Source organism: Liolophura sinensis, chromosome 10 (assembly GCF_032854445.1).
Source record: "Liolophura sinensis isolate JHLJ2023 chromosome 10, CUHK_Ljap_v2, whole genome shotgun sequence".
Lineage (NCBI taxonomy): Eukaryota > Metazoa > Mollusca > Polyplacophora > Chitonida > Chitonidae > Liolophura > Liolophura sinensis.
Window position 1 is genome coordinate 10,613,904 of NC_088304.1, and position 13,556 is coordinate 10,627,459.

A 13,556-nucleotide genomic window follows, 5' to 3' on the forward strand; every position below is an offset into this window, starting at 1 on the left:
ATTTATTATTTATATAAAAGTGAAATGTCAGGACTTCCTTCACTGATAAAAGTGATGTCTCCCTGGCTATAGTTAAATATCACTTTTCTATTACACATCCCGACGCCATGACCTCACATTTTGTTTTATGACATTCCAGTCCGGCATAGCAGAATGACGTTATAATGCAAGTTCTGTCAACATTAACATTTATTACGTCACGCAACAAGACACGTCATGGCGACGTCACGCTATATACACAAGTCTGCGACGGCGTACAGCAAAAACACATCTTAAACTTGTTCAAAATCCCGATATTGCCAAAATATAAATAATAAATAGAATATTGTACAGTGAAGGTTGAATATCATAAATATTTTTCTCACCTCTCACTCTAAAAATATGTGTGATATTCAACCTTCACTGTGCAATATCCTCTATGTATCCCCCGATGATGATGGCAGTATTTCTTTATTTGGATGGTGTTTTATGCCGTACTCGAGAATATTTCACTTAATGCGACCAGCATTATTTTGGGGGGAAACCGTACTGAGTCCGGGGGAACGCACGGCCATCAGTAGGTTGCTGCAGACCTTCCCAAGTTCTATGGTGGTGGTAGACTTCTACTCCAAGAGATAAGAACTTCAGACATGGCGTCTATCACGTCATTTATGCTTAACAAAACTACATATGAGTTACCATGCGGTTTGCGCTTTATTTGACGAGGTGAGAAAGGTAATGCACAGGACATTGCATGAAGCACATTGTTACGAAGCAGAAAGCTTAGTCCTTTTGGAAGATGATGTATTCTCTGAAAGAAAAAGAAACAAAAAAGATAACAGAAAATACTTGAGAATCTTGACGATGGCATTAGGCCCCAATCAAAGAAATAAATTAGTTAAGCTAACGAATATCATTTTAACTCCTGTTTTAATATCCTGTGTTAGGGCAAACTTTTATAGAACTAAAATAAACTAATGCGTGAGACATTTCATTCATTAAAATACTAAAAACACAAAAGATACTAATTAAACCTAAATACATGGTTTTATACGTAAATTACTCACTGTGAATCTGTTCTGGATGTCTCCATGTCGAGGGTCGGACTATTCCTCTGTAAATACAATGATCATTACGGTGAATATTATTACACATGCTTATTTGATCTTAATAATAAAACTTTATTTATTTATTTATTTGGTGTTTTAAGCCATACTCAAGAATATTTCACTTATACGACGGCGATCAGCTTTATGGTGAGAGGAAATCGGTCAGGGCCCGGGAGAAATTCACGACCATCCGCTGGTTGGTGCCAGACCTTCCCACGTATAGCCGGAGACGAAGCCAGCATGATCTGGACTTGAACTCACAACGACCGCATTGGTGAGAGGCTCCTGGGTCATTATACTGCGCTAGCGCGCTAACCAACGGAGCCACGGAGGCCCAAATAGAGGAAAACAAAGCAAAAGTAACTACTGTGCGGATAGCGAAAGTATTTGACATAAAATAAAGATGGTGCTCATAATGCCAAACAAACTAATATTACAAAGAGTATCAACGTTACTAAATTATGTGTCTTTCACGCAACATCATGCAGCCATTGTGTCAGTGGGTTACCACCGATAGCCCTGAGCTCTATAATGTTCCAGAGTAAATTAAATGGGTTGGGCTCAAGTACTCAGAACAGGAATCAGTCGACTCGAGTTATTGTCCGGAAGAATGAAAACTGAGGCCATATGATTGGCCAAAATAAGACAACTGAGACATGGCGGTATGCATATACTCGGATTACATTTAGCTTTATTATTATTATTTTTTATTACTTTTTTATTTATTATTATTATTATTTAGACAGTAAACGCTGGTCAGTCTGATGTAAACCTGCTGTGTTTGGGTTTCCATGAGGGATTACTCCCCGTTGACGGTAGGTATTAGTTCAACGGTACAATGTTGCTAGTCCTTGGACGTACTGGTGTCAGTGATCAAGTGTGAATGATTCGCTTGTAAAATTTCTTGTTTCTTAAAACAATTTTTGAATCATTAAAATTTTCTGAAAAGATAGATTCATACCATCAAGGGAGGTAAATCCTTGAAGCAGGAAGTAACATATGTATTATGTTAAATTAAATACAGCATACTGAGTATACAAAATAATCCGGTTGACTTACTTGTGGAGCAATTTTTGCCAGTAAAACCAAGTCTGCACGTGCAGGTGCATTTATCAATTGCCAGTTTACCACCGTTCATGCAAAACACGCCCTTGCAATCTAATGGAAAACATGAAGCACGAGAAATACTTATGATATTCAATCTTATATATAAAATAGTTAAAAATTATTGGATGATCTTTTTTCCTGAATTTCGTCCTTACAGTTTAATGCATTTCAAAAAACCACGTTGAATGACGAATAATCACTGATGAGTATTGAAACTGGACTTGGGCGTAAAGAATCGCTAGATGAAGAATTGCTTACTAATGTTAAGACATGGACATAACATAAGCATTTTAATACGTTATTGGTATGTCATCAACCTGCGGATGGTTGTGGGTTTCTGCCGGGCTTTGTCCAGTTTCCACCCACCATAATGCTGACCACCGTCGTATAAGTGAAATATTCTTGAGTACGGCGTAAAACACAAATGAGATAAATAAATAAATAAATAATACATTATTCCCTTAGTATCTCTTCAATGAATAACTTCTTTATCTCTTTACGAGATGACGGAAGCTATTGATTTACAAAAAATAAATATGAAATTCTAAGGTTGGCGCAGAATTTACAAATTTCAACAGTCATGAGTTACTTTAAATCGCAAATATGTAAATCCTATGAGACAAAGCAAGTTGTATTTTCAATCCATATTTTCCAGGCAAGAAATTGATAGAAAACAGGAAGTCGTTCCGTTTTGCATCTTGCCGTTCGGTGTGATTCTTGTAAAAAAAGTAGATGAATCGTGTAATGTGTACATGTATCTCAGGTGGAAATGGCGATATTCAAAAGGAAAAACATTTTTCATCGTTAAACCATAGAAATGAATGATTGTGAAGTTGTTTTAAAGCATTAAAGACACATACTGTTACAAATATTCCAGGTAAGATGGATTCAAATGTATATTGTATATTAAGTCGTCAGGAGGTAGGGAACTTTGATAATGTCCCTGATAATTTAAAATAACACCATGTAAAAATGGGTTATTTTTCTGTCCAAAACCGGCCTTTTGATTTTTTTAATCTGCATGACACACCTTTACAAAACCATATTGATAATGCATATCGTCAATGACGTGACAGAAACTTTTTTCTAAAAATGGTATTTAAAATTAGACGAAAACACTTCACATGACTTTTATTCGGAACTGAACATAATCGATATATGACGTCACTAGCAACTGATATATGACGCCCCTGGCGATTGACATTATCAATATGGTCCGTAAAGCCCACCATATAATTAAAACATTTGACTGTATTTAACTCGGTGATAAATATATATATATATAAATATATTTTACAGATACAGTTTCCAAAGGTCTTTGTACTGATTTGACTTTTTCAGTCCTTAAAGTGTGGAAAAAGCATTTATTGTCGAACTTAAGTAAGCCTACAATTGAAAGCAATCTGTAGAAATAATTTACCAAACTTACCACAAAGATTATCAACGCAGTTATCTGGACAATACTTGCAGGAAGGACCTTCTACATATGGACGTGCTGAACTTTGCCGTCTGTTTGAAAGAAGATACGCCGATTTCAATGCAAAAGTGACTTATAACTTCTAGCTGGTTTACATGACACGTAATTATAACGTTTTGACTTGTTATTTCACACTGACATTTGGCTATAAGTACACCACCGAATGAATGAATAAGTTTGTTTAGCTTGCCAGACTATACTGAATCATAAACATACTTTAAGACTGTTGAATTTATTTATTTGATTGGAGTTTTACGCCGAATATTTTATTTATTCAACGGCAGGTAGCATTATAGTAGGAGGAAATCGGAGGAGCCCGGGGAGAAACCCACGACCACCTGCAGGTTACTGAAGGGCCTCCGCACGTACGGCCATAGAGCTCGGAATCCAGCATGAGCTAGACTTGAACTCACACCGATCGCGTTAGTGAGAGCCTCCCGGATCATTATGCTCCACTAGCACACTAACCACCTTGCCACGGAGACCCCATTTCTTAAAAAAGATACTCCAATTTCCTACATTAAAAATAACTTCTACATGGTTTACAACAGACGTAATTATAAGGGTTTGACTTGTTATAAACTGCCGTATGAATGAATAAGTTTATTTAGCTTGGAGGACTATAATGCAACATATTTAAACGGTTGTGGTAGGTATGTGTACATATTCATAAAACTGTAAAAGTGAGCCGGTTCAAGTTCATTTTTGGACCTCATCGTTGAAGGACTTGGACGTCCTCGTTTATATCGTGTGGATCGTATGCCGCAAACCATTTCTAATTAAACTTTCAAACCTCTTCGCAATGTTTTAATGGTGCTTGGTACTGGAAGATGCATTTTTTCACATTTATATTAGTTTCCAGGGTGTAAAAATAAGTTCTAACGTTGTGTAGCAAATTTTAACTTTTATGACGTCACTATTCAAGGACTTACTGATTGTCCTGGCGCGAGTCCTTCTCTCGGCCAGCGACAACTGTTGTTTGGATACCATTAGTCCTTTAGTATTCTATTACTGTATTATAGCATAAAACAGTGTCATATTCCACATAATATCGTGTTAGTCTAATAGAATATTTAGGTTGAAATAACACAATATATATGTTATATTTAGCAGAAAAATCTGCTGCAATAGCAGAATACATTCTAGCTTCACTCAGACAACAGACTTTCTGTGACAATTAACAAATTAACTTTTTGAGTGTACAAGTCATTAGTCTCTTTGGGCGTCAGTAGTCAAGAATATAAGACAACATATAATAAAGAAGACAACAGCACAGAGAGTAAGACCAGAGATATTATTATACTGCTGGTTTTAAGGTTAAAGCAATTAGTTAAAAACAAGCTCGTTAAATACAATCTCCCGACTTCGAGGCGGCTCAACGTTCTAACCATTAGGCCATCGAAGTGGTATTGCTTTATTGGTGGATAGCTTTATCGAGAGGTGTGTATACGCCAGAGGAGCTATATTGTCTGCGATGAATATATACTCACCGTGGCTCCTTTCGCAGTCAAAAAAATCAAACCGACATTTTTTGTTTCTGTCGTGAATCTATCGTTAACACCATGCACGATTTAAAAAGTATCGTGATGCCATTATGGGTACATCATGATGTGGTATACACTACACGATATATGGTGCTTGCGAAAACAACAATGCTTCAATATGACATCGTTGTTCACGATACCGTATCGTAGGTTTAGTGTACACACCCTTAAGTTATCTGTGCCTTGGGATAACAAGGGCCGTTTTGTATTGTTACGCATGATTGTGCACGTCTTGGACAGGATCAGCACTAAAGCGTGTGTAAGTTTTCTTACTGTGGCATATAATTGCAGATGTAATACTCTCTGGGTTTTGTGTTCCTGCACTTAGCGTAGCCACATCCAATCATCTGAGACGCCGCGCCAATCTCCTGAAAAAAAAACATAAACAAAACTTTGTGATATAACAATAAATGAAAAATAAATGATAACTGAAAAATTGAATGAATGAATGGTTTGGGTTAAGTCGGCAATATTTCAGGCAAACCGAGGCAAAAGCTGAAAAATATACTTTGAGTTGAAAAATTGTATTTAGAGGAATGTTAAAATTTAGACTACATTTTGAATTTTCTTTGAAAACTAAAAATATATCTTATTGGCATGGTGTGGGCAATCATACATCAATCATCGAAAACTTCAACTTGTATGATCACCATAGCGTGATCAATGGCAAATCATCACGCGTAACCGGTGACACCATTGTCAATGAAAATGGATTTTATTTTTGTTTTTTTAATGCCATATTCAAGATTTTTTCCACTGACGATGATGATGATTTTTATGGGTGGAGGAAAACGGCAGAAGTGAACCATCTACGTTTGGGAATTTAATAGAGCTTTCTCACATGTCACGAACGGATATACATATCATATTAGTCTATGGAAAGTAGCCTTTATCTAACACATGTAAGCAAGACATAAGACCTTACGTGGTACAGCGAAGCAAGACATAAGACCTTACGTGGTACAGCGAAGCAAGACATAAGACCTTACATGGTACAGCTAAGCAAGATGTACACAAGACAGCTAAGCAAGACATAAAGCCTTACATGGCACAGTTAAGCAAGATGACACAACACCTTAAATCGCACAGCTAGGCCAAGTGACATCATAAGACCTTACATGACACAGCTAAGCAGGATGACACAAGACCTTACATGACACAGCTAAGCAAGACATAAGACCTTACATGGTACAGCTAAGCAAGATGACACAAGACCTTACTTGACACAGTTAAGCAAGATGACACAAGACCTTACATGACACAGCTAAACAAGACATAAGACCTTACATGGTACAGCTAAGCAAGATGACACAAGACCTTACTTGACACAGTTAAGTAAGATGACACAAGACCTTACATGACACAGCTAAGGAAGACATAAAGCCTTACATGGCACAGCTAAGCAAGATGACACAACACCTTAAATCGCACAGCTAGGCCAGGTGACATCATAAGACCTTACATGACACAGCTAAGCAGGATGACACAAGACCTTACTTAACACAGTTAAGCAAGATGACACAAGATCTTACATGACACAGCTAAGCAAGTACACCTTAAACTTTACATGACGCAGCTTACCAAGAGGATATAAGACCTTAAATCGCACAGCTAGGCCAGGTGACATCATCAGGCCTTACATGACACAGCTAAGCAGGATGATACAAGACCTTACGTGATACAGCTAAGAAGATGATATGAAAGCTTACATGGTACACCTACATATAAGCAAGATGAATTAGGTTAAAAAGCGTAATGTTAATTGCAATTTATTTATTAAGCACTTAGATTGAAACAGTAAGAGATGGACCGGTTCCTGGAACTTTCTCACCCAGTTTGTAAAACTCTTTTTCTCTGTCCCATGCCCAGAAGATAGTTTTCCATCCTCTGCCATCAAAGCCTGCATTCTGACCGACTGGATAATAATACGCTGGAAAACAATGAAAACGGTGAAAACGATGATTAGTGAATGAAACAAGGATTGTCAATTCAACTGACACCTATTGTGTTCATTTAGACCTGATATAACGGCTCGGCATCCAGCAAAGTCTGCTTCGTCAAGAACAGTTCAATTAAGAGATATTTTGTGTTCTGCCCTGTTTAAATGGAGGAATTATTCAACATTATTATCGTTGTCGTCATCATCGTCATCATCATCGTCGTCGTCGTCGTCGTCGTCATCATCATCATCATTATTTACTGTTATTTCAAGTAAGCTCTTTCTGTTTGCTTATTTGCCTGACTTTTTATGTATAAATTGCAACTCTTACAAGGAATGTGTCGATACAATTTCGCTTCTTCGTTGTTTCCATAAGTACACTGTCTGGCCCACTTCTCAGCTCCTATGGCAAGTTTGTCATCCCAGTACTGGAAAATAGCATGCTTCATGTACAATTGTGCAATCATGTACAATAGCATGTACAATTGTGGCATATAAGTAGTAACAGCTTAGAAGTTTGTCATCCCAGTACTGGAAAATAGCATGCTTTATGTACAATTGTGGCATATAAGTAGTAACAGCTTAGAAGTTTGTCATCCCAGTACTGGAAAATAGCATGCTCTATGTACAATTGTGGCATATAAATAGTAACAGCTTAGAAGTTTGTCATTATAGTACTGGAAAATAGCATGCTTCATGTACAATTGTGGCATATAAATAGTAACGGCTTAGAAGTTTGTCATCCCAGTACTGGAAAATAGCATGCTTCATGTACAATTGTGTCATATAAATAGTAACGGCTTAGAAGTTTGTCATCCCAGTACTGGAAATAGCATGCTTTATGTACAATTGTGGCATATAGATAGTAACAGCTTAGAAGTTTGTCATTCCAGTACTGGAAAATAGCATGCTCTATGTACAATTGTGGCATATAAATAGTAACAGCTGAGAAGTTTGTCATCCCAGTGCTGGAAAATAGCATGCTTCATGTAAAATTGTGGCATATAAATAGTAACAGCTTAGAAGTTTGTCATTCCAGTACTGGAAAATAGCATGCTTTATGTACAATTGTGGCGTATAAATAGTAACAGCTTAGAAGTTTGTCATCCCAGAACTGGAAAATAGCATGCTTCATGTACAATTGTGGCATGTAAATAGTAACAGCTTAGAAGTTTGTCATCCCAGTACTGGAAAATAGCATGCTTTATGTACAATTGTGGCAGATAAATAGTAACAGCTTAGAAGTTTGTCATCCCAGTGCTGGAAAATAGCATACTTCATGCTCAGTTGTGGCATGTAAGTAATAACAGCTTAGAAGTTTGTCATCCCAGTACTGGAAAATAGCATGCTTTATGTACAAATGTGGCATATAAGTAGTAACAGCTTAGAAGTTTGTCATCCCAGTGCTGGAAAATAGCATACTTCATGCTCAGTTGTGGCATATAAATAGTAACAGCTTAGAAGTTTGTCATCCCAGTACTGGAAAATAGCATGCTTCATGTACAATTGTGGCATGTAAATAGTAACAGCTTAGAATTTTGTCATCCCAGTACTGGAAAATAGCATGCTTCATGTACAATGGTGGCAGATAAATAGTAACAGCTTAGAAGTTTGTCATCCCAGTGCTGGAAAATAGCATACTTCATGCTCAGTTGTGGCATGTAAGTAATAACAGCTTAGAAGTTTGTCATCCCAGTACTGGAAAATAGCATACTTCATGTACAATTGTGGCATGTAAATAGTAACAGCTTAGACGTTTGTCATCCCAGTACTGGAAAATAGCATGCTTTATGTACAATTGTGGCATATATGTAGTAACAGCTTAGAAGTTTGTCATCCCAATACTGGAAAATTGCATGCTTTATGTACAATTGTGGCATATAAGTATTAACAGCTTAGAAGTTTTGTCATCCCAGTACTGGAAAATAGCATGCTTTATGTACAATTGTGGCATATAAGTAGTAACAGCTTAGAATTTTGTCATCCCAGTACTGGAAAATAGCATACTTCATGTTCAGTTGTGGCATATAAATAGTAACAGCTTAGAAGTTTGTCATCCCAGTACTGGAAAATAGCATGCTTCATGTACAATTGTGGCATGTAAATAGTAACAGCTTAGAAGTCTGTCATCCCAGTACTGGAAAATAGCATGCTTTATGTACAATTGTGGCAGATAAATAGTAACAGCTTAGAAGTTTGTCATCCCAGTGCTGGAAAATAGCATACTTCATGCTCAGTTGTGGCATGTAAGTAATAACAGCTTAGAAGTTTGCCATCCCAGTACTGGAAAATAGCATGCTTTATGTACAATTGTGGCATATAAGTAGTAACAGCTTAGAATTTTGTCATCCCAGTACTGGAAAATAGCATACTTCATGCTCAGTTGTGGCATATAAATAGTAACAGCTTAGAAGTTTGTCATCCCAGTACTGGAAAATAGCATGCTTCATGTACAATTGTGGCATGTAAATAGTAACAGCTTAGAAGTTTGTCATCCCAGTACTGGAAAATAGCATGCTTTATGTACAATTGTGGCAGATAAATAGTAACAGCTTAGAAGTTTGTCATCCCAGTACTGGAAAATAGCATACTTCATGCTCAGTTGTGGCATATAAGTAATAACAGCTTAGAAGTTTGTCATCCCAGTACTGGAAAATAGCATGCTTTATGTACAATTGTGGCATATAAATAGTAACAGCTTAGAAGTTTGTCATCCCAGTACTGGAAAATAGCATGCTTTATGTACAATTGTGGCATATAAGTAGTAACAGCTTAGAAGTTTGTCATCCCAGTACTGGAAAATAGCATGCTTTATGTACAATTGTGGCAGATAAATAGTAACAGCTTAGAAGTTTGTCATCCCAGTGCTGGAAAATAGCATACTTCATGCTCAGTTGTGGCATATAAGTAATAACAGCTTAGAAGTTTGTCATCCCAGTACTGGAAAATAGCATGCTTTATGTACAATTGTGGCATATAAATAGTAAATGTTTAGAAGTTTGTCACCCCAGTACTGGAAAATAACATACTTCATGCTCAGTTGTGGCATATATGTAGTAACAGCTTAGAAGGTCAGACCAAGTGCACAGCAATGAGATATAAGAGTGAAATGGTGTTAGTACACATTCATTTTTCATAATCTTGGGAAACCTGTCAAAACGAAAATTAAACAATAATATAATGTAATGAGTGAAAGAAACTAATTGCGGATGGGTAAATCGATTTTAATATAGCCATGACATGAAGTGTTTGTTTTAAAGAACGTTGCAGATTTGTCCAAGGAAAAGGATTACTGTCAAGTGTAGTTGTGAAATCACCTCTTGTTTTAACAAATATTATCTATATATTTAAAGTAACATAAATACCAATTACTTGTATGTATGTGTTTTTTGTAAACATCATTACAAGAAGTTGCATCTTTTGGCTATTAATAATAACAAGAAAATCAAAGGTTTTTCTTATTCCATGGCAACAATAATTAATATCCGGGTATTTCCAGTACGATGAGCAGAATACATAATTACAAAAGTATGCTGAGTTACGTCATCAGAATATTAATAATCGAACAAAAACTACAACAAATGAAACCTATAAAAGGCCACTGGCTTTTAAATCGTGTCCTTTGGCCTAGAAGTAACTTCCACGGCTTACAACCGAGCTGCCACCCGATGATAGGAGTTTCATTCCTACCATTCTTCTAGTGTGCACAGAAGAAAGTTGTCTTGTTTATTCTTTTCCTTGTTATATACAAGCTAAGTTTCAAAATAAATTTATTTAAGAAAAAGAACTCTCAAACACAAGAATAGTGGTGGATGAAAAACTCAATCATTGTGTGACCGTGCGGTAAAAATAGATCTTTCCCAACGACTACACCAAATATTTATAATTTGAGTGGTGTTTTATGCAGTACTTAAGATTATTTCACTTATACGACAGCGGCCAGCATTATGGTGGGAGGAAACTGCATGGGCAAAGCCCAGGAGAAACCCACGACAAGCGTCATTTGCAAAACAAAATTTTTCCACAGAGATCACGCGCAGATACTGTCAGACCCTTGGCTTATGAGGTCGCGCGCTCAAATCCAGCTTTTGCATATTGCTCCGTCTGCGGATTTGTCAGCTACGAAATGAAGGTTGGTGGTTTTCTTTCGATTTCCTCCATCCATGAATCTGAATGACTGCCACAAGGAGAGTAAAACTGGAGCAGCGATGCGAGTGAGGTAGTTAGTAAATAGTCACACTTAACCTGTAAAACCCCGTCTTTTGCCAGTTTACCTCGCTTAGGGTTTTATTCTATCTGTTCACGTAAATGCTTAAAAGGTAGCACCTTGCAAAGACACCTAACACCATGTCTTCAGCAGAGTGAAACTGAAAAATGCAGTAATGGTGATGACAAGGTATCACACATCAGTGATCCAGAATTTAAACAATGTTGAACGTTTATTGTTATAGAGTCATATCTTCATTAGAACATGCTCACCATTTTCAGCATAAAAGCAGCTGTCGGGTTTACTTTCGATCTGGCCTGATTGTGTGCATCTAGGATATACTTCTTGTCTTCTTCGCTAACCCCAGCGCTGCCAACAATGTAATTTGGGCTGTCAGTAGCACAATAGGTGCTATTCTCCACCGCTTGAAATTCCGGCGTACACGTGTCCGACACCTGGATTCCAAATGCAAAAATTACGACTCTAAAATAATGGCTATAATTTTATCTGACAGGTGTTTTACGCATTACTCGAACATTTCAATTATACGACAGTGACAAGCGTTGCGATGGGAGGAAACCGGGCAGAGCCCGGACGAAGTCAATGTTTATTCACCATTAACACATTTCATGCAAAAGTTAATTCTTGGTTTCATTTATTTTATTTGTTTTACATCTTAGTCAAGAATATTTCACTTGTAGGACAGCATTGCAATCGCACTGACGAGAGGTTCATTGTGCTGCGCTACCATGCTAACCAGTCCGTCAGGTATTTTAATACATACGTCACCGTTAAAGGAAAACAAAACACAAAAACTGCACACTTCCTGGAAGAGAGAAGGAAATGTAATAGGTAATGAATATTACTTTTTCAATTTTTCTTTTAGAAGGAAGGCATTTTTACAGGATGGGCATTAGGGACCATCATCAGTATAATACATAAGTAAGTTTGAAACATTTATGTCGATATATTTTCTAAATGAGGTTGTGTTACATGTGTAATAAATTTAGTTTACTGTAATTTAATACTTTCTTCTATGAAATGCTTTAAACTACAATTTTAACCATATTTATATTTTTATATATTGTTGTGGTTGTTTTTGTGCCGTATTCAGGAAAATGAATAAATAAGTAAACTGGAATACATACTGAAATATACCAGTTAACACAGTCACCAAATTACCTCCCGATTGTTCAGGTTATTTTAACTTCCTCTCTCAATGATTTTTAACGGTTCTTCCACATCTTGTACGGCAATCACTGTCAAAGACAAACATTCCCCTGAAGTAAAGTACGTGTAATCAAAATGGTAATTCTAAGCTGACGATCCAATCATGGTTATCTTACTTAATGAAATGTTATTTTACTAAACATATTCATGATTGGATTGTTGTTTAACTCTACACTCTAAAACATTTCACTTGAGCAAGCAAGCGTATGAGTGGATAAAGATGACAGCATCTAAAGTTCCTGAAGGTAAACTTTCGCCTATGAAAATGAGGCGTGCAAAACCTTGACAGGTAAATTAACAAGAGGTTGTATTTTACCGGTTACGTGTGATCATTGGTCTTACTCTCTATGTTGTATGTCTTAAATTAATTTGGTTGCCTCTGAATGCAAGCCTGGACGCTGGACAAGACAGATTATACGTTATTTACCATACCTCTTGCGGCGCATGCGCCACTCCCTACGTTCGCTTTATATCACTTCCACCACTGGCAAATTTTGTACAGGAATACTGGACAAGACCGAGGCCACTCGGACCACAGTGGAAGTGATGTTAGAAAACACAAAAACTCTGTCTGAACTTCTTTTTCTACTGATACTTTATACACATACATTCTCTGTATTTAAAATATGTATAACAATTTTAACCAACACCTGAAATAATTTTATTACTGAATAATAAATTTAGTTAAGTTCAAGGACACCAGTGGTGAAGCTAAGACTAAACAAGCCTTCGTGCGTCGCACAGGCTCCAAAGTTCTGGCTTGACTAGAGATGGCAGTGATTTAAACGAGAGCGGCCAGAGAGCGGTATATGCGCTGTGAGGAGTATGGTTTATTCTCAATACAATAATGCAAGTATGTCCAGTGTCAGAATATATGTATATGACGCTTCTCACATCGGCCATGAGATAACACCGCCAGGGTCAACGCCATTAGCCAACTCCACTGCATCTTCATTCTTTGTAT

General features: G+C 37.0%; 1 protein-coding gene across 1 annotated transcript in view; it reads right to left on the minus strand.

Moving 5' to 3' along the window:
* LOC135476870 (cytochrome P450 3A29-like) overlaps positions 1 to 7,604 on the minus strand; it is a 30,789-nt gene extending 23,185 nt beyond the window's left edge. Inside the window, exons 1-2 of the mRNA XM_064757013.1 lie at positions 7,487 to 7,604; positions 7,048 to 7,146 (exon numbers count right to left, since the gene is read on the minus strand). Coding sequence (XP_064613083.1) covers positions 7,048 to 7,146; positions 7,487 to 7,604 — 217 coding nt within the window. The remainder of the gene's footprint in view (positions 1 to 7,047; positions 7,147 to 7,486) is intronic.
* Between the last annotated feature and the right edge of the window lie 5,952 nt (positions 7,605 to 13,556).